Source organism: Muntiacus reevesi, chromosome 20, assembly GCF_963930625.1.
Source record: "Muntiacus reevesi chromosome 20, mMunRee1.1, whole genome shotgun sequence".
Classification (NCBI taxonomy): Eukaryota; Metazoa; Chordata; class Mammalia; order Artiodactyla; family Cervidae; genus Muntiacus; species Muntiacus reevesi.
The window spans coordinates 5,965,754-5,988,446 of record NC_089268.1 but is presented as its reverse complement, the minus strand read 5'-3'; the positions used below and the strand labels follow the sequence as shown (position 1 = coordinate 5,988,446).

The following is a 22,693-nucleotide window of genomic DNA, read 5'->3' as shown; positions in this document are numbered from 1 at the left end:
GTGTCACCAAATACCGCCTCTCTTAAAATTTTACACCAGTGTCTACAACCGCTCTACATCTATAACAACTGCCTTCCACAAATGGAAAGCTAAGTTCATTCTGCCACGCGATTCTCTGACCAGTGCTCAGTGTTATGAGTAATACACAAAACTTTCATTAAAAACTGAGTGAGATCATGAGAAAAAAGTGAAATCATAGCCCAAAACCCCCTTGATCGGCCTTCAGAGTGCTCTCCAGAACGAAGCCTTGGACTGGCCCCAAACTCTAAAGTGCTCTGTGTTACCCCACCTCCAAAGAAGTCAGAAAGCAACGCACAACGTCCGTGGAATGAGGATTCTAAAGGCAGCTCACCTGTCGTTCGTTTAAGCAGCTCCAGGCCGTTCAGCAATGCCTGGTCTACGTTCTGTTTCCTAAGCTGGATGTCCTCCTGCAGAACCTGAAATACAAGGGCCACTCTGTTATCAGCTCATCTTGGGAGAATGCTAACTAGGCTTCAGTTTTCTGAGTAAACACCTCACACTTTCAAACATTCCTCACTGCTCTCACACTGACCTCTCCCTATTTCAGCACTGTGCCCACGTCTCGGTTCATCTATCGTAATTCTGTCCCCTACTCAGAAATTGAGCTACGTGGAGAGACCTGAGTACTGGTTAATTGTGGGCCTTTGTATACAATGATGAAATAGTAAAATGAAAAATGAACAATCTATTAGTGGAAAAACTGAATCCCTCCTGACATTACATGTGATTTCACTAAAAGTAATTGAATATAACACTACTATATATAAAATGGATAAACAACAAGGACCTCCTGTATAGCACATGGAACAACGATACTCAATATTTTAAATAACCTAGATGAGAAAAGAATCTCAAAAAGAATATATATATATACATACACTGAATCTGTTGACTGTACACATAAAACTAACACAACACTGTAGATCAACTATACTTCAATTTCAAAGAAGGTCACGGTAAACAAAGGCAATGTCTTTTTTTTTTTTTTTGAGTACAGGAATTAACCTAAATCATAGAGAACATAAAATAATACAGAAATAAAGAGAACTGAGAAAATAAGGTCAACGGAAATGAAAAAATGAAATAAACCAAAATACCCGCAACTCAGCCTGCTGCGTCCACAGCCGCTCGGGGCTGGAGTCCTGGACCGAGAGCCGCCTCAGCTTGTCCTGCGCTTCACTCAGCCAGTTCATCAGCTCCACTTCATCTTCCCCAAAAATCTTAGCATTACACAGAGCCTGCTGCAGCAGCTCAGACCTACTGTGGCTTTTCTCTTGAATCTCAATGTACCACACTTGGGAGGAGTCTAGTTTACTCTGCACCATATCTTTATCCTCCCTGGAGCTCAAAACCTTTAACGACTGGCCAATGCTAACGGCCTGGTGTAAATGCTTATTGTGATGCAGGATGTCATCTTCTAAGGCCTAAACAAGGTTTAAAAAAGGGAAACAAAAAGAATGGGACAAATAAAAATGGCAACATAAATCGAACAGAAAGATGACATGTGAAATGGGTGTAAGGTTGAACTGAGGCATCACACAAGAGCACGTAACTCAAATGTGCGTCATAAAACCACGAAGGAAAGGGACAACTAGATCCCACGAGTGTGATGGGAGCCTTACTTTGTGTTGCTCAATCTGCTCCTCCAGCTTGGGCGCTTGGGTTCCAACGGGCTCGCAGTTCGCCAGCCTCTTCTCTGTGGTCGACAGCCACTCGTTCAGCGGCTCTAAGGTTTCGTGAAACTGCTGTGCTACCACAGAGATACCTTCCAGCTGACGGTTCCTGAAAACACGCCAAAAGGAAGGTCACTCGGGGATGAGGAATGTGGGAAGCTGTCAACAGAAAGCTTCGCTCACGCTCCTGCGTTCCGCTCCCAACACTTTTTGTAGAAAACATCTAAGGTTAAAATGAAAACTTCTCACACTGAGAGGACAGTTCGAAATAGCTCTTCTATTCCCTGAACTTCCCTTGCCAGGGTTCAATCCCTGGTTGGGGAACTAAGATCCCTCAAGCCACTCAGCGTGGCCGAAAAAAATAAAAGAAATATCTACAATTAAAAAAAAAAAATAGTTTCCCTATTAAATTCTCCTTTAATTCTTAAAACTGAACAAAGACCAACCTCAAGTACCTGAATCTTATGAAAATCTTAAGTAACTCATTATAATTCTTACAATAGCTATAATCATCAATTCAGTTCAGTCGCTCAGTCGTGTCCGACTCTTTGCGACCCCGTGAATCACAGCACGCCAGGCCTCCCTGTCCATCAATGTTATAATAACAATAGCAGCAATAAAAATGATAATAATAGGTAATATTTACTGAACATATATTCTATGCCTTACAAATTAGTTAAATTCAGCCAGAGCACCAGTTACTGAGACTTCTTTAGTCAAATGGTCAAAATTAGATTCAAGTTTTGAAAAATAAAGCATCCCCTGCACTGAAATTACTAAGGATTCCTCTCCTCCTTTAAAAAGTATACTGTCAAGGTATGTTTCCCCGAAGCAACAGTTATTATTTTATGGGCTAAAATATCATGAAAAAGAAGAACTATTTCTCTGACTTTTACAAAACAGAGTTTGAAATGCTTTTAGAACATTCATTGTTTCCTCTGTTAAAAAGGCGCCGTATAAGTTAAAACCTGCTTGAACTGCCCTCCGTTTCCATTGAGGGCAAGTGATTGTTCTGGTCTGTATACAGAGAACCTGATGCAGTATCCAATTCTGTGAATCATTTCTGCTGGGACCAAGAGCTGCTGTCTTAACCTGTCATCGTGTTTAATTCTTAGGAAACTGCCTGATTTGAGAAATGGATGTTCTATGGGGACAAAGGGAATCATGGAAAACTGGCACATGCTACTGAATGTATTGAGTTGGCCAACAAGTTTGTTAGGGTTTTTCCATAAGATCTTACTGGAAAACCCAAATGAACTTTTTGGCCAACCTAACAATTTCTGTATCTTTTTATCACAAACCATATATGTGTATATTTTTAAAACTTTCAGTTGAAACATCTGACGTTTAAAAAAATGAATAAATTACTATATTATTTTTAACTTCTGGATGATCACTATCTATGACTCTTCTTTCTAAATTCTATTAAATAGTATCCAATCACCTGGAATCAATGGAAATAACTTTTGAGACTAAGTTTAATTGGCTGTGATTTAAATTGTAAGGGGATCTAGCAATCGGTGTCTGAATCACAATATGACCACAATCCCTCCACTTAATACCACTGTGAGAGTGGCTTAGGAAAAGGACAGTCCTGGGAGGAAAGCAGACATTTTGGCTTTCGTTTATTTTAAAAAAGTTTATTATAAAAAAAAGTTTATTACACAGAAAGAATAATCTACTGATACACGTTACAGGGAATGTGAAACTTCCAGGCTCCTTGGGAGTCCCTTACTCACTTGTCCTAGAACGCTTCTTTCTACTCTGTAATTCAAGATTAGACAAACCCTTCTCTGCACCATCCTATCAAGAGATTCAAAGAAGGTAGGAATGTGTGGAGACGCTCGTTCTGTTCAGTGGGTCATCTGTTTCCAACCCAACCAGCATACACTCTAGCATTGCAAGGACTTGACATGGGTCAATGTGGTGTCAACACAAGAGAATGCAGAAAGAACTATACTCAATATCCCATGACAAATGATAAACCAAAGTGGGGAAGGATATTTTTAAAAGAATGTATATATACATTCTTATATGAAGTGAAGTTGCTCAGTCGTGTCCAACTCTGCGACCCCATGGACTGCAGCCTACCAGGCTCCTCCGTCCATGGGATTCTCCAGGCAAGAATACTGGAGAGGGTTGCCATTTCCTTCTCCAGGGGATCTTCCTGACCCAGGGACTGAACCCAGGTCTCCTGAATTGCAGGCAGACGCTTTCTGAGCCACCAGGGAAGCCCACATTCTTATATATACGTATATATATATATACACATACACACACACGTGTGCAACTGAGTCACTTTGCTATACGGCAGAAATGAAAACAACATCGTAAATCAAATATACTGTAATAAAATTTTAAAAAAGAAATGCAATGAAACCCAGCAGAGCCACGCTCCAGCACCTCACCTTGGTAAATGCCACAGCACCCCCACCTGCCTCACTCCCCAGACACCTCCCACTCCAGCTTAAACCAGAGCTCGGGACACCCCTGGTGGCCCAGCCGTTAAGCCTTCGCACTTTCAGGGCTTCCACTGCAGTGCGTGCAGCTTTGATCCCTGGATTGGGAACTAAGGTCCCACACGTCGCAGGGTGTGGCCAAACATAAAATTAAGAAACTGAGGGCATCATTTAAAAAGTATTACTGGACAGTCAAAACGCAACTAGAAACAAAAATAGAAAAAAACAGGCTGTCACCTCCCCACCCCAGGCCGGGTTCTTCTGGTTCTCTGCTATCACGGCACCCTGGGTGCAGTTTCACTCTGCACCATCACATCCGTCCCTGCTCTTCAGCGGCCACCAAACGCTGCTACAGCATTCCCTGAGGGTAGGGGTGATCTGACAAGTGCACCCGGAACGCCTGGTCCTGCCTGATGAATGCAGGCAGGCAATAACTGTGCTATAAATGAATGAATAAAGGACCCCGCGAGGGAAACACGGTTCTTAAAGAGTGGCGATAAAGACTTCCCTGGTGGTCCAGCAGATGAGAATCCACCCTGTCATGTAGGGGACACGGGTTCGATCCCTGGTCAGGGAACTGAGATCCCAGACGCTGCAGAGCAACTGAGCCTGCACACTGCGACTAGCCGACTAGGTCCTCGTGATGCAACCAGAGAGTCAGTGCACCTCAACGCAATATCCTGTGTGCTGAACTCAGACAGGTCACAGTCACGCAAATAAATAATAACCAAAAACAAAACCAACAGGCAAGAGTTGGGAAAGATCTGGGGACTACAAGACATCCCCATCGGAGGAATGAGAAGAGAAGCCACCACCCTTGCCCTCTATGCTCACATACGTGACAAACACAGGAAAAGAGCAATCTGAAATAGTCAGACCAAAATATGAGAAATAGTACAAAAGCCACTGCCTTTCTTCCCAAACCCTGGCAGCATTTACGTTACCTCGTCTCGGCCTTACTAAGTAGCGCCTCCCATCGGCTATCCAGCAGACTCAGCTGTTTCAAAATCTTCACTTTATCCGGAGGTTCCGCTGTGGCGGCGATTTTCTCTCCTTCCCGTTTGATCACCTCCACGGTAGATTTGCGGTCATCCAGCAATCTTTGGAGAAGCTTAGGAAAAAATAGTAAATAGAAAAACAATAGATAAATGGAAAGGAAACAAAGGAATAACTGTATGAACATATGCAAAACATATGCTTTGTGGCATACTTTTGACATGTGACAAAAATAATTTTGCATGGGTTCACATACAAAAGGATTTGAGAAGTAGACCTTTTTCAAATACCTCATTCTGTTTAATGATTCATTACTACTGTGTTAAGACACTGTGGCAGAGGCTTTTCGTAGTAAATAAAATGAATATTGATAAGGCCACTAAACCATTCATTCTCAACTTTTTAATACAAGATAACGGGTGCTAATACAAGAAGGGTGCTACTACTCAGGAAACCTCCACTGCCAATGGAAGTGCAAAATCCTCATTACTATAATGAAATGGGAACGCCCTAACACTCAACAATGATCTGTCCCACTGAGACAGAAAAGATCATTATAAATCATCACTATTTTCAAACCCTTTCCCCATGGTAAACAATCTACCACAGAAGGGAAGCTGAGACTCAGACCAGTTCACAAGTCAATGAGGCTGAAACCGGAGGCTCTTGGCTGCTTTGTGGAGGTAGGATAGCTCCTAAAATTCTTAATGAAGATAAAAACTAGAGCCTTTAACTAGCATTTCCACAATGACCAGAGTGAAATATGTCAGAAACCTTCAAAGTTGGCTAAAGAAGACTAACATTTCAGGACTGAGCAGCAGGAAAAAAAGTCAATCCAATTCTTCATTTCAAGGGAAGGGAGTATTTGACATAGGGAGCCAAAAATCAGGCCTCCCTTCCTCCACTGAAACAAAACAAGCATTTCAGTAATAACTGCCATCCCCAGGCCCCACGTGCAGAGTGGTGAGCAAGGCACACAGAACACTGAATACCACTGCTGCCTGAACCTGACCCTGGCCGATCCCGGCGGACCAAAGCCACGGATGGTCACCCAGAGATAACAAGCCGCCAGGAGGGCATTCTATCACTGCCACTTCGCCACCAAGCCCACCCTGCTCAATGGTACGTGGCAGCCTGGATGGGAGGGATGAACGGATGCGTGTGTGTACAGCTGAGTCCCTTTGCTGGCCACCTGAGACTATCACTACATTGTTAATCAGCTACACTCCAATACAAAACAAGAAGTTAAATAGCAATCTAAAAGAGACCACCACCCAGCAGCAGAGAGGAACAGGGTCCAAGAGAAGGGAAGAGACGTCCTCTCTCGTCAAAGGTCAGAGGTCATAAAATCCAAGGACGACAGGTGGTTTAGGCAGCAAAGGGAACAATTAAGTGGATTACTTTCAGTAAACTTTAATGAATAGCTTCTAGCAATTAAGGGCAAAATCGACAGACAGGCTTTGTTGGCTAAGCATTGTTCATTTAACTCTGGGTAAATACTACAGGTTTAAATTAAATCATGAATGGTAACAGTCATATTATTTTATTTAACACTGTATTATATATTTTATATTTATCATAGAAACTACACAAAATATTTTATTACATATTATAAGTATCACTTTTTTTCAAAAAACCAAACAAATGCAATGTGTTTCCTCTTATGCTTCTTTATTCCTTACCTCTAAATCTATTTCTAATTAGTTAATTTCTCAAGATACCAGTCTTCAAAGAATTTTCAGAGAGTAGTACTGGATGCCCAAACCCAACCAAGCCTCTGAATCCATTCCTTTTTTTAAGCGTCTTGTCTTTTTAAAGGTAAACCTCAGCAATGTGCTGTATGCCAGGAGCCCCCCGATGCCATGCGGCATTTCAAGTCTTGGATGACATGAATCAATCCTGGACGGGTCATTAATGCTTCCCAATGACCACAGAAGTTGTAGGTGTCGCCCTGAGCAGTCAGCAGCCCTCTAAGGAGTGTCTTTCCAACTGGGTCCTGTATGTGCAGCGTCAAAAGACACAAGAGCCCAGTTCTGAGAGTAGGGGATCAACTCTCTGCCTCATCAGTACAGGCTGAACCATGACGAACTGCCCATACTGACCCCATACAATAGACAACTGCATATGCACCAAGCTAGTGCATCAGAGTACCATGATAACTCTGTTCAAAGTCACCTTTTTGGTGAGTGAGGTCTGCCTTGACTGCACTATTTTTTTGTTTTAATTGTACATGTTCCCTCTCTACTTTGCACTTCCTGTCCCCACCCTCATCCTGTCTCTTCCCAGCTCTTACCTTCCACCCCGGCTTTACTTATCAGTGGCCCACGTTAACACTAATTGCTTATTTTTGTTTACTGCCTCTTTCTCCCTGTTCTTCCCTTCCCACTAACACTTAAACTTGATGAAGAACTTTTTATGTTTTTTATTTGACGGTATAGCTCCAGCACCTGCAAGGATGACTGACCTGTGACAGATGATGGACAAATATTTGTTGAATGACTAACAAAACAAGGCCTAGAACATCGATTACTGGTTAATGAAGACGTCCTATTAACACAGAGTCACAAGGTAAACGTTTACTCTCATTATTACGGTGTAACGGGAAACAGGATGCGCTAACTCACCTTCTGCTCCTGTATCTGCGCCTTCACCACCTTGAACTCGGCGGACGGGGCTTTCTGATTGGCCACGAGCTCCTCGGTGTCCCCCATCCAGCTGAGCAGCGACTCCAGGGCGTCCTGGAAGCGCCCGCAGTGCAGCAGGGCCTCCTGCAGCTGGGCTGCCCGCTGGGCCACCTGCACAGCCGGGGCCTCAGTTACCATCGCGCTCGCGAGAAGCCACACATGCCCACCCGCCTGCCCTGTCCACGCTCGTCTGCCCACTGACCACAGATTCTCTCTTGCTTCTCACTTAAAACTTACTCAAGGCACTGCTCGTGGGCAGGATACAGACAGAAAGGAGACAAGCTCATCAGCAAGTCAGCCGAGCAGATAAGGTTACCCTCTCAACCTGTCAATGCCAAAGAGGAGGACTCTCGGGTTTTGGATGTATCCAATACACCGATGATTAGCAAAGAATGGTTCAAATATTTTAACGTTATTGAAAGAAACAGTGCCTTTTTCATTTTTACCGTTATCCATGGGACTCCATTATTTCCTACTTTGAAAATCAAGGATAATAATTGTTTTTAAAGACTAAGACTTAAAAAAAAACAAACTATTATTTAATAGAATCAGAATTACATTCAGCCACACAAAATAACTACGAAGTATCCAATTAAATTCTGCCAGCTCCAAGCTCTATAGAGGCCTTTCTTAACAAGACAGGGCCTTTGTCCTCCAGTAAATGGAGTCTCTGTGTCCCACACAGAGATACCCTATCGCCCCCTCAAAGGTCTTTTCTTTTTGGACTGGACAAGTACTTGGCAAGATAGTTTAAGTATCATGGAATATATTTATACCTGACACTGCATCCCCGTTGTGTGTGAGTAGCACTACAGTATGAATCAGACTCTAAAGAAGGATAAATGCTGTTTTGAGATCTGGCCACCAAGGAAGATTTTGGAGCAGGAAAAACTCCAGAAACAATTCCCTACACCACCAGACGAGCCCTGCCATCCCGAAACCCTTTTCTGATCACTTCTGTCACATAAAGAGCTGCCGGTGTGTTTCAGCATCATCTCCTTAAGCTAGCAGAGTTACTTCCCAGTGTTTTCTGTCATGCACATTTGGGTAAGGGGGGAATCTTCATTTCATCAAATGACATTTGGACTCAGTGATCCATAGTGCGGTGCAAACCCTCACTCCAGGCCGGACAGACACACGGCTGCCCTGTGTGACCTGTTACACAGTGCGGAGTGAGTTGCTGATGAATGAAAATTAGGTTTCACATAAAAAGTGAGATTTCCAAGTTCTCTGGAAAATAAGCAGACCATTTTGGCAGCGGGGAGCCCAGGCCCCTGTGTGGCACTGATCTGAGGCGCCAAGCAGCCCGTGCCCTCAGAGGTGAGTGCACTGTTGCCGCCCAGGGCAGAGGACCTGGCCACCGTCCAGACGGGGCCCGCCTCACCCGGCTCGCTGCCTGCGTCTGCGCCCCAAGCCCTGGGGATGCCAGGATGGGCCACGGGTCACAGGGCGGCCAAGGAGCAGGCAGGGTGGGGAGGCTGGGCTACCAGACAGGACAGGGGGTCCCAGCAGACGCTGGCCACCAATCCGCAGGGACGACGAGGGAGGGAGAGCCACGCCACCTTCTTGTTGAGGGTCTTCCAGCGCGCACCGGCGTCGTCCAGGTCATGCTCCAAGGCCTCGGTGCTGGCGCCCTTGGCGGCACTCTGGATGAGGCCCTGCCCCAGCCAGTTCACATCCTGATGCTTGATCTGCAGGGGTTCGATCTCTTCCTTTTGGAACACCTGTGTTTCAAAGAACAATGATTATCTGAATTAGCGGACCCGAAAGTCCCCAAATACAAACATCTGTTCAACTAGCCGGTATGGATTATTACCGATAAAGAAAACCCTGGGTGCCTAAGTCATGTGTTGCTGCCTAGTCTGCTTTAGAAATAGTAAAAAAAACTAAACATAAACTCATAATATTATCCTAACCACTCAGAAATATTCAGGAATGGTATTTTAGGTGCATTTCAACAGATGACTTATAAAACGAAAACAAGAGTGGACATATCTTCTCTATCACTTCATTATCACAGCACTAGGAATCTCCTATCACTCCAATTTAACTAGTAAAAAAAGGTTTAGAGTGGCATTATTTCATTCTTTTTTTTTATTAATGTCATTTGCAGCAACATGAATGCAACCAGCAATAATCATACTAAGAAAGTCAGAAAGAGAATGATAAATACTTTCTGATATCACTCATACGTGGAATCTAAAATATGACACAGATGAACTTATTTACAAAGCAGAAACAGACTCACAGATACAGAGAATGGACTCGTGGTTGCCAAGGTGAGAAAGGTAGACTGGGACTTCAGAGTTAGAAGATGCAAGCTATTACACAAAGAATGAATAAACAACCAAGTCCTGTCATATAGCACATGCAACCCTACTCAACATCCATTCCATAACGAAAAAGAACAGAGAAACACAATATGTACACCTATACGTATCCATGAGTCACTCTGCTGTATGCCAGAAACTACCCTTTGTGAATCAACTATGCTTCAGTTCAAACCGAGGCTCAGTGACCGCCTGGAGGGGTGGTCAGGGGACGGGAGGGAGGCGCACGAGGAGGGGACGCATGTGTCCCTGTGGCTGATCCATGCTGACGTTCGGCAGAAACCAACCCAGCACAGCAATGATCCTTCAATTAACAACAAATAAAAAATAAGACAGATAAACAACAAAGTCCTGCTGTGCATCACAGGGAAGTATACTCAGCATCCCGTGATAAACCCTAATGGACAAGAGTATGAGAAAGTGTACCTATATAACTAAGTCACTTTGCTGCATGGCAGAAATTAACACAACATGTAACTCAACTATACTTCAGTAAAATAAATTTTTTAAAAGCCAAAAAAAAAAAAAAAAAAAAAAAAAAAAAGTACAGAAAATGCCAAGGAGCAAGATGATAAGATGGGCCCAAGATGGGCCTTCCCGGACAAGAATCCTTACGGGCTCCTCTAAGGAGCCGTGCTGCTTGCTGGCAAATGACATCTGAGCCTCTAGTGGAAATGGGAGTCACTGACAAGAGGAGGAGTACATCAAGGCTGTATATTGTCACCCTGCTTATTTAACTTATATGCAGAGTACATCATGAGAAACGCTGGGCTGGAGGAAGCACAAGTTGGAATTAAGACTGCCAGGAGAAATATCAATAACCTCAGATGTGCACATGACACAACCCTTATGGCAGAAAGTGAAGAAGAACTAAAGAGCCTCTTGATGAAAGTGAAAGAGGAGAGTGAAAAAGTTGGCTTAAAGCTCAACATTCAGAAAACTAAGATCATGGCATCTAGTCTCATCACTTCATGGCAAACAGATGGGGAAACAGTGGAAACAGTGGCAGACTTTATATTTTGGGGCTCTAAAATCACTGCAGATGGTGGTTTCAGCCATGGAATTAAAAGACACTTTCTCCTTGGAAGGAAAGTTATGACCAACCTCGACAGCATATTAAAAAGCAGAGACATTACTTTGCCAACAAAGGTGCGTCTAGTCAAGGCTATGGTTTTTCCAGGGGTCATGTATGGATGTGAGAGTTGGACTATAAAGAAAGCTGAGCACCGAAGAATTGATGCTTTTGAACTGTGGGGATGGAGAAGACGCTTGAGAGTTCTTTAGACTGCAAGGAGATCCAACCAGTCCATACTAAAGAAGATCAGGCCTGGGTGTTCATTGGAAGGACTGATGTTGAAGCTGAAACTCCAATACTCTGGCCACCTGATGCAAAGAGCTGACTCATTGGAAAAGACCCTGATGCTGAGAAAGACTGAGGGCAGGAGGAGAAGGGGACGACAGAGGATGAGATGGTTGGATGGCATCACCGACTCGATGGATACGGGTTTGGTGGACTCCGGGAGTTGGTGATGGACAGGGAGGCCTGGCGGGCTGCGGTTCACGGGGTCGCAAAGAGTCGGACACGATTGAGCGACTGAACTGACTGAATGACAAGAAGAGCTGAGACAGAGGGGCCACAAATGGGGATACACACAGAAGAAAGAGGTAAGTGGGCGCTGCAACAGCGTGGATGCCGACACATCCACATCCTCAACCTCTGTCAAGAGACCAATGGGCCTGCAAGAGGCACGGAGGCCTCCCCCGGAAGGATCCCAGCGCATGTGGCCTGCACGGCCACTCTGTCCCCCATGGGCCCTGCCTGCACATGGGACTTTCCAGCACCTCCCGGCCAACCTTCCAGCCCACCCAACCATAGGCCACAGTGCCTGCAACTGGCAAAGGATCCAGCTAATGTGTTAGAGTAAAATGCAAGTTCCACGAAAACACCCAATTTGTTTTCCTTAGAGCTGCTCTATTTCCTGGGCCTACCACAGTACCTAGCTTATAATATGGACCTGGTAACTACTGGCCAAATGAATTATCAGTATAGAAAATTGTATTCATATCTTGGAGTGGGTGATGATCGTTCCTCAATAGATAATACTGTACATCAACTCTTTCATAGATAATACAAATGCTTTTAAAATAGAACTTGAAGGAGTCACGAGGACAATAAACTCATTTAACTAAGGAAGGAAAGCTTCAGCTGGAGATTAAGGGAAAACAAGGTTTGGGGTGCTGAGTCATTATACTACATAAATATAACAGTCCAAGTGAATGAATAGTTAAACAGAATATACGAAAACACAATAAAAGCAAATATCAAAATAGAGGAGTTGAGAAAAAATTACAGGCACAGTATGGAAAATAATTTTGAAAGATGTAGAGGCTGCCAAACTCCCCAGACTTTGGCCCACGCCCAGCACACTGGATATATCTGTGCTATAGTATGAATGAGTACATTAAAGAAGAGCAAACAAATGCACGATCACCTCTTCTAAAAGTCCCCTTTCAGCAAAAAGCCCAAACATTTTCTGACAGTTTACACACTAGCCAATTGTTTCTATAGAACAACACTCAATATAAAAAGCCAATTACACACAAAGAATTATAGGAGTTCCCCAAATCACTGGGACAAATACACAAAATTTTTCATAATTTTTTAAAAGGCATTAATGTACCTAATAAGTCAATACCAATAAGGTAGTGAAAACAGAATTCCGCACTATGATTCTACTTCTTTTTCTAAACCACTTTCCAAATTACTATTTCTAGGAATAGCTGTAGATATGTTTTACTACTTACCGAAAAAAAGAAGAGGGGGAGGAAAACGGCTACATTTTTAATTCCGGGAACTTGCCTAGTACATAAGGATTCAGGGAAAAGTTTTATTCTCCCCTACAGCTAGTTTTCAGGGCAAAAAAGAATAAAACCAATATAAATGTCCCAGTAAATTGTTTTAACCTCTGGTCTTGGTTTGAAAGAAATTAATTTCAGGGTTGTCTATCAGCATAGTTCTGGGTGAGTCTGTAGTAATTTTCGAAAGTGCTTCCCAAGATTCACTAAGGGTTAAAAAAAAAAAACTACTAAAGAATCTATATACTCCTAAGAGTTTAATTACTTTCTACAAATAAACTGAAAATCCTTTACAGTAAACAAACACTCTGCTAAACTCTCAAACTAGCACACCATTCAATGCAATCTCAAGGAAAGGGCATGGCTAATTAGATCAATTATTTCATAGACTGATAGCATCCAAAAGCCTTATCTCTCAGTAACAAAATACCTAGGAAGACAGACTCTCCCCTAGGCTAACCCTCAAGCACACAAACACAAGAGAAGCTTAAAATAGAGTAAAATTACCTCTGAGGCAAAGTTTACCAGAAGAGCTTAGGAAAAGGACTAAAATAGCTAAACTTCAATCTAAGTGGGAAGAAAAAAATTACAGGCTTGACAGCCCTCTCCCTACGACAAGGCTGCACCCTTCCCTGGCTCACTTCACTCAGCACCGAGCAAAAGGAAGACGGGCTACGCGGACTGCAGAAGGCAGCACAACTGCTTCTCCCCGCGGGCAGCGCTGCCGAGAGAACACTTGCAACACGTGTAAAGAGCCCTCAATTTGAGGAGAGCACTTCTCAGACCACAACAGTGTACCACTGTGTTTGCGCCTTCCTGACTAAGCCCCTTCAAGCTTAATAAACCCCATATAACTGCCCTTAAGTGGCAGGGTCTTAAACCACAACTTGTGGAGAAGCCTAAGCTTAACATGAATTCACAGTGGAGGGAGGCATTCAAACGAAGGGGAATGGCCACCATCCTACCACCAGAAGCAGGAATGCAAACAGCTGGCAATGATCACGCTCCTCAGGAACCATCCCTAATTAGCTTGCAGTGATCGATGGATCAATGTCTGCCATCTGGCTGGGTACCAGTCAACCACCCCTTGCCCCCGCCCCACTGCACCCCAGCCAGAGACAGGACAGGACTGACCATGGTCAGAGCCACCAGTGACCACTTGACGGCAGATTTCCCATCCCTGTTAATTACCTGAGCAGAGTGAAAGCCGTTACAGACAGGGGCCAAGGTTCCTGCCTGCGCCCCCGTTTTTCGGGGAGCGGCTTGCTTTCTTACTGCCCTGACTTGTGAGGAGCACGGTGCACAGATCGCCTCCACCTCCTGGACAGAAAGAGGAGCCTCCACATCCTCTTGGGATGCTACATTGGATTCTTCTGAATCGTACTGTGTCAATAACGTCAGGTTTTCCACTAAACTTGTGCCACCCCAATCAACATTTCCCCCCAGATCTGTGTGAGAGACAGCCAGCTCCTCAGGAGAATCTCCCACAAATTCCCTCCTTTGGGTGGTGCTTTGCAATTCTCCTGATCCATAGGTTCTTCCTTCTTCTCTGGGGTTAGAGATGCACTTGCTTTCTCCCTCTCTTGGCAGAATGAATGGGCCACCCTTAGGAGTGCTCTCTCTAACAGCATCCTGCAGGGAGCCGTTTTCACCACGGATTTCCCTTTGACCAAGGACAGGTTTCATTTCCTCTGGTGGAGAAGCATCATGTAAAATCATCTTGAAGTTGCCATCAAGGTGGGTGCTTCTGCATGAAAGCAAGGGGATCTTCTGTTCACTGATGGAATTAACAGAAAAAAAGGGTCTGTATTGCTCTGCGGTGTGAGTATCTCCCACAGAAGACAGGCTTCTGATTTGGGACGGGTCTCCGGGGAAAAGGCACTGTTTTTCCTCCCTCTCAGCCGGAGGGCTGCACAAGCCAGAATCATCCTCCTCCGACGTGAGAGAGCTAGTAGCCCCTCTGCACTTGCCAGCCTTGGCAACAGCATCTGAGAGATCAGCAGGTTCAACAAAAGAGCTTTCACTTTTGTTTGCATAATCCACAAAATTGGCCGGGACGAACAATCGCCATGACCGTCTATGCTCTTTCTTTTCCGCATGGGATTTGGCTTTGGGTAAGCCTGTGCTCCGGATGATGTCGCTATTGAGTTTGAGGGCATCAAAGATCATCTTTTCATCGAGCTTGTGGGCTTCACGGCCTCTCAGCTCGAACGCACTGGAAGAAGCAAGGGGCCCATTGGAGCACAAAGAACTGACATCCAGTGTTCTGTGACTGTAGGGTAAAGTCCGGTCTGTGAAGTGCCTGGAAGACAGGCTCCCCTTGGAACCCGAGTCAATCTGCTCATTCAGCCTAACCGTGTCGTAGATGGAGCGCTGGGGGACATAGCAGTCCTCGATGTTGAGGTCCTCCTCCTCCTCACCTTTCCCTACGCAGGGGGGATTCTGACGTAAACAGTCTGGTCTGCTCAGTGGCTTCCCCATTGTGGAGCCTGTTACAACAAACACTGCAGCTCTTGACTCAGAAAGTGGGAAATAAGGCCAGGCATGTTCCAGCAAAGCACACTTCTAAACAGAACTATAAAGTGTCTCCAGCCCAAAGATGCATCTCAGATAACACATGTCATCACAGATGAGGGGCTGAAGGCCAGCAGCAGGGCACCAGTCCATGCGCATCCCTCCCTTTACCTGGTTGTTTGAGAACAAGTCACAAAAATAAAGTGCATCCAACAACAGAACAGAAGTCTCCTCCCCAGCCCACCGAGGTCCCCTTTCACATACTCCAAAACACAGAAAAAAGAAAACAAGTAATACACTTATCAGTGGCTCAAACACTCAGAACATTCCATTGTCGGTCCATTTCCCTTTTTATTCTAATTGTGCATCTGAGATTTCCAGATTACAATTTCCCCAGGAGCGAGCATCTTTATCCGAGTGTCAATTTCAGCAGAGCTCTGGTTAATTGTAATCCACTTAAATACAGCTTGCAAAACTCCATCTCTTATAAATAAACCAAGGTTCAGAAACTGAAAAACACTCGGAGACTTAAGAGACCACGGACTATTCCGATGAAGGCACAGATGAAGTCTTCAGAGAAAAATAAGTCTCACACACTGTAAGAAAGTTCAAATTTTCTTTTACTCTTTTTGGGAGTAGCTATAAATAATCCTGATTCGAAAGGCAGACTCTTCCCATATTAAGCGTCTTGGAGGCTATTCAGAATTATCCAAAGAGGAAAAAAATAGGCTTTTGGAAGGCCAGGCCAGTACAGTCTAGCAACCGTTCGAAGTAAATAGACAGCATGGTGTAGTATAAACTCCACTTAAAGGGGGGAAAAAAGTCATTTTCAAAGAGTCTTATCTGATCCTCCTTAAGACAGCTGATTCCACCTGAGGCCACTGCAGTGGAGAGGAGCCCCGCGCTTCGCTTCCTCCGAGGCTGGGCAGCCGAGCGGCGGGGCGGCGGGCGGGCGTCCCGAGCCTGGGCGCTCCGGGGGCGCATCTGCCGCGCGCCCCTCGCCGAGGCCCGGGCCCCGCTCCGCCGCTACGCGCTCCCGAGACCCAGCTCGGCGGGCATGTGTCCCGGACTCCGGCCCCGGCCGCCGGGCGCCCGCGAGCCTTTCAGGGGGAGGTGCCCAGAGGCGGGCGGCGGGAGGCAACCGCCCGGCGGTGACATCAGCGCGAACCAGACCCGGCCCGGGGGCGCGCGGCGGGCGCGGGGGCGCGGCCGGCCGGCGGGGCGGGGGCCACCTCGGCGCGGACAGCGGGGACCGCGCCGCCCTAATCCCCGAAGAGAGAAACGGGGAGTCGAGCTAACCCGCCCACCGGGAACCACTCTCGGGGCGCTGACAGCGGGGGGCCCGCCGGGGACCGCGCCCTCCCAATCCCCGGAGAGAGAAACGGGGAGTCGGGCTAACCCACCCCACCGGGAACCACTCTCGGGGCGCTGCTGCGGCGGACTCGCAACCCTTCGGGGTCCGCGATGCAGAGCGCGCATCACTTTCAAGTCGGATCTCCTGTCGTTCTTTTTAAAAGTCCAAGTTCAAGTCAAACTGTTCTCCGGAGGAAACCACTCCTTAGGGTATGGAGCCCTCGGCACCACGGACGTGAATATGAGCCGTTACTAGTAACTATGCGTGCCTCTCGAGGTTACTGCAAGGTTTGGGCTAAGATCTAGGGCGGTTAAGCGACTCCGGACATTTCATTAACAAAATCACAGCCAGGGAGTTTTATCCACTGAACAAACACACTTTAAATAATACTGTTTGAAAATTAACTCAGCAAGCCAAACCTTAGCCTTTGGTGGGGAGGGGGGGAATGTCACATTTTAAGTAAACTAAGATCTATCCATTCTTTATTTTATGAAATAAGCAATCATGCCAGAATAGAAGATAGAGGGCAGATTTTCTTTCTTCAAACTCACAAAATAATCTTTCGAACATAAATAAAACTGTGCTGGCCCCAAGTGAAGACAGGTCTAGTAAAAACAACAGTAAATGGTCTCTGATAACAGAAGAGATATGGGAGATTTGTACCTTTCATGAGAAAATGATTCCAAAATGATTTTTTATAAACATAAGTTTATAAACATGTTTTTTTAAAACTGAATCTTTTAAAAAAATAAAATCTACCCATAACCAGAACTCTATAGGCAACATACCCATTCAACACTTATTAGATGCAACTCATATTAAGTTGGAAAAAATATATACATAGCCAACTATAAGGGATAATATACATAATAAACTACCCATCAACATAATAATATCAAAGCCTACTCTTCACGGTCAAGAAGCGAAATATCTCAGCAAGCACTTGATTCTATCTGAACACACAGGCTGTTCTGCTGCCGGGATAATAAGACAAAGAAAACCCGCCCATGGTTACCCTGTTTGAACAATGGGTCGGGCACCAGGCCTCAATCAGCAGAGACCAAGGGACTGACTGCCAGCTGCCACAACCTTCCTTAGCAAGTAGCTCCTGGGAAGCCACTCACTTGTGGCTACATGAATAAGATAGTTTCCATGGAGTGTGGACCAGAGTTGCTCACAGAACTTTTCCTAAGAAACAATGGCCCTACTTCCAGCCCCTGTAGGCTCTAACTCTGAATCATGAACTTAGTTCTAATCTGGTCTTCCAGCTCTCTGGAAAGCTAAGGACAGCAACCTTGCATTTGAGATGAAGAGTACACTTTTAAAGCTACACAAATAATTCATTCATAATTTCAGCCATTCATCAAACAGGCCCCACTATCTGCCAAACAGCACCAAACGCTGGCAAAGTGCAGGTGCCCAGAGAGGCAGGACCCCCGTCCCGCATGCCTGACAGTGAGGTGGGGAGACCCCTGCCCTGGATGCCTGACAGTGAGGTGGGGAGACCCCTGTCCCGTGTGCCTGACAGTGAGGTGGAGGGTCTGCATGAGAAAGTGTACGAGGCACAGCCAGGAAGCAGGAAGTGCAACGGAGAAATGTCCTCCGATGGATTATATTTAACAGTGTGCCATTTATTTAATAACTGAGTTCCTATTTCATTAAGCTGATTTCAACTAACTTTACAAAAGACGATCCTGGTACATTTGGGCTCCATTTGCTATTTATACTTTTAACATTATATTGGTATTGATGACAATAACTTGTATATTTATCTTTGTTACTTGAAATCAGATTCCAAAGATCTATCTGGATAACTTAAGAGAACTCATATTTAGAGCAGAACCTGACTGGTTGATCTTTCGTTCCTAAATTCAATTTATATAGCTACTTTACAATGCAGTGCTCTCTAAAGTTAGTATTAATAAAATCAAGATGTATAAGACTGTATAAGATTAATAAAATCATGATGTAAAATCAAGTATTTAACTGTGTTAAATACTAACCACAATACATATAATATACAATGAATAAATGAGCAAAATTCTTCTGAAAAGCAGTCAACAATATTCAGAAATCGCAATGTTAAACTGGTCTCAAAAGGCAAGTCTACACAGTCTACTTGATGTGATCCAGTTAAAATACTTTCCTAAAGGTAGATAATTTTGGAAAAGTACACAAACACTAGTTGAATTATAAACAAGATAGTACCACTTTCTCATTTTATATTTCTAAAATTAAAAAAGAAAGTTTCTGAAGAACCTTACCACGAAGTATACAATGATCCATATCTTAGAAATATAAAAGGCTAATTTTACCAACTGAAACATGGAGTTTTTAGAGCTGAAAGGCTAGAAATATTAGGAAATTCAAGTGCAGTAAGTGGACAACATTTGTGAGTAAATGCAATATTATCCATAAAAGCTGATGAACTTATCTTCCTGGCTTGATAGCTCCTGAAATATGAATTAGAAGCCAGACAAGAGATGTGTGGGTTTTTTTGCTTTAAGTACAAAACTAGCCCTTAGAGACAACAATTTCTATTATTCTTTCTAAGATAGATATGGTTTTTTGCTAAGGAAAACTGAAAGCATACTACGTTCTCAGGTTTTAAAGTGATAGAATTTCTTTACATGGATGGATAAAGGATTTTCAAGAATAGTCATCAGATGAATGTGTGTGTACATGCATGCTAAGTTACTTCAGTTGTGTCTGACTCTTTGTGACTCCATGGACCATAGCCCACCAGGCTCCTCTGTCCATGGGATTCTCCAGGCAAGAACACTGCAGTGGGCTGCCATGATCTCCTTCAGTGGATCTTCCGGTTCCAGGGATGGAACCTGTGTCTCCTGTTGCTCCTGCATTGCAGGCAGATTTTTATTGCTAAGTCACCAGGGAAACTCCACTAGAGGACTATAAGCATTAGCTATTTATTTCAGTTTAATACACTTTACATTTGAAGGATAGTAGCATATTCAGTGGAGAAAGCAATGGCACCCCACTCCAGTATTCTTGCCTGGAAAATCCCATGGATGGAGGAGCCTGGTAGGCTGCAGTCCATGCGGTCGCTAGGAGTCAGACACAACTGAGGGTTTCACTTTCACTTTTCACTTTCATGCATTGGAGAAGGAAATGGCAACCTACTCCAGTATTCTTGCCTGGAGAATCCCAAGGACAGGGAAGCCTGGTGGGCTGCCGTCTCATGGGGTCACACAGAGTCGGACACGACTGAAGCGCCTTAGCTGCAGTAGCAGCAGGATATTCAGACCCCACAACAAGAGCAAACAAGTAATGAAACTTATCAGACTGATCTTGATGGGGATTTATCTTGAACATTAGGTAGGGCCTTTAACGTGTACTCCTTAGCTTCCTGTGAGTTACCCTCACAGCATTTACCAACCAAGATTATTTTTTAATGAATGGAGACCTAGATGAACATTTAAAAACCATTAACCCATCAGATTTTCTTATCAAGAAACCTACATAATTTCATAACAACAAAGCAAATTCCTGTCTGTTCCCACCTCTCACACACGTGGACAGTCACACCTCTAAGCAACTTCCCATGTGAGTAAAATAAATTATGTAGGTCTCCTTTTATCTAAGGAAGGCCCATGATAATGACAAGAGATGCTACAGCCTGGCATTTTGCAGGGGTGGGGAGTGGGAACCACTTTAAAATTAAGATACAAATTTATCCAGGTAACCACCAAAAAGTCCCCTGGTATAAAATCACTGGCTGGAACTGTGTTGAGAATGACCTATCTTGACTCCTTGACCTTTCTTCTGTAATTGAAGTATAGTTGATTTACAATGTTGACAGTACTGTGTTAGATCCAGGTGAATAGCTATATATATACACATATACACACACACACACACATACGCATAGCTATTACAAGATATTGAATACAGTTCCCTGGTATCCCGTGGGTCCTTGTTATCTGTTTTACATCTTGTAGTGTGCATCTGCTAATCCCAAACTCCTAATTTATCCCCCACTCCTCTTTCCCTGCTGGTAACTGTAAGTTTGCTTTCTGTGTTTAACTCCTGGGTCTTCAGTGAAGCCACAGGAGTCAAGAGGCCACAGGACAGCCAGCGCCTGGCATCAGTTAGCAGCAGACACGGAAGAAGAACCCACACGCCGTGCCCCCAGCAGCACCGCCTTTCAGAGCACGAAGGCCCGCCTGTCCGCTGGTGCGCGTGGTGGAAGCGCTAACCTAACCCTAACCCCGGCAGCACCATCCCCGCGGCACGGCGTGGCCTCTGCGTCCGGGGGCCTTCTCTCTTGCCAGCACAGCTGAGATGTCTTCTTCCTAACATCTTAAAGCCACTCTGACACAGCTGACTGAATAAATGGGACCAGCCGATAAAGGCCATGCATCAAGGGGAAGTCTCTATACTGAAAATAGTCACCTTTAAAAATACCAGAGGAAGGTGCTGTGAAATCCCCCTACTAATACAGGCTTATTAACAAAAATCCAGGCAAGTAAGACTACTTCCCCATGAAAAACCACTTCTGAGAAAGCTTTATTGAATTTCCTCCTGTTCTCAACAAAACAGAGAACAATTTGTCATTGATCTCGATGGGACAATATGGACCACTTAAAAACTACTATTAAAGCATTCTTTGGACAGTTTACTTTCATCTCGAAAAACATGGTGACATTACAGAGGTTGTTTCAGGATCATTTAATAAATACCTTAATAGGATACTTGGAAAGTGATTTTTTTTAGCAGTACTGTTTACAAATAGGATTAAATAACCTAGTTGCGCCAGCTTCACGGACCTGTCATTTTAGGTCCCCCAGCATTCACAGGAGGATGCTGGGTGCCACTGCCTTCCCCTGTGCCCGAGAACATTCATCTCGGCACAGTTACACGTGTTCTGGTTTTTGTATCCGGTTTCAACTTGGCTGTCAGGGAAATTAAAATGGAGGAAGTCTTCAGGCTCTAGAAGCAAAAGAGCAGGCCTCTGACCTGCCTCCGACCCTGGATTCCACGCCTGCCCTAGAAGCATAGCAAGTCACAGAGCACCGAAGATAAGAAAGGGTGGGTCCTGGAATCTCTGAAGCCCCTGAGGGTCTGGCCAATCCGCCAGGGTGTAAGAAGTCTTCTGACTCACAAGGTGAAACAGCATTGTAAAAATTAAACCAGAGACAGACTTCTGTGTGCAAACTGATGATATCACTTTGCAGCCTGTGATTATAAGCAGGAGGCCACAAAACTGCAATTTGAAGTCTTGCCTATGGGGTGGATACACTGCCCGGGACCCCTTCCCAACTGGGATTCCAGACTGCTGCCTAACAAGGGACTTTCCAGCATTGTTTAATCTGGATGTAGGTTGCTGGCCCAATTTGGTGATGTATATGCTATTACTTCCTTCTTGGGCTCCAAAATCACTGCAGATTGTGACTGCAGCCATGAAATGAAAAGACACTTGCTCCTTGGAAGAAAAGCTGTGACCAACCTAGACAGTTTATTAAAAATCAGAGATATTACTTTGCTGACAAAGGTCCATACAGTAAAAGCCATGGTTTTTTCCAGTAGTCAAGTATGGATGTGAGAGTTGGACCATAAATAAGGCTGATTGTTGAAGAAATGCTTTTGAACTATGGTGTTGGAGAAGACTCTTCAGAGTCCCTTGCTTGGACTGCAAGGAGATCCAACCAGTCCATCCTAAAAGAGATCAGTCCTAAATATTCATTGGAAGGACTGAAGCTGAAGCTGAAGGTCCAATACTTTGGCCACCAGATGTGAAGAACTGACTCACTGGAAAAGCCCCTGATGCTGGGAAAGATTGAAGTCA

At 44.6% G+C, this 22,693-nt stretch overlaps 1 protein-coding gene across 15 annotated transcripts in view; it reads right to left on the bottom strand.

Annotated features, from left to right (window-relative positions):
• Positions 1–22,693, bottom strand: part of DST (dystonin) — a 516,002-nt gene that overhangs the window by 72,801 nt on the left and 420,508 nt on the right. For all 15 annotated transcript variants that reach the window (XM_065912746.1, XM_065912748.1, XM_065912745.1 and 12 more), the window contains 6 exons: positions 9,396–9,557; positions 7,774–7,944; positions 5,098–5,264; positions 1,644–1,803; positions 1,119–1,445; positions 353–437 (listed from right to left, as the gene is read on the bottom strand). In XM_065912746.1, coding sequence (XP_065768818.1) covers positions 353–437; positions 1,119–1,445; positions 1,644–1,803; positions 5,098–5,264; positions 7,774–7,944; positions 9,396–9,557 — 1,072 coding nt within the window. The remainder of the gene's footprint in view (positions 1–352; positions 438–1,118; positions 1,446–1,643; positions 1,804–5,097; positions 5,265–7,773; positions 7,945–9,395; positions 9,558–22,693) is intronic.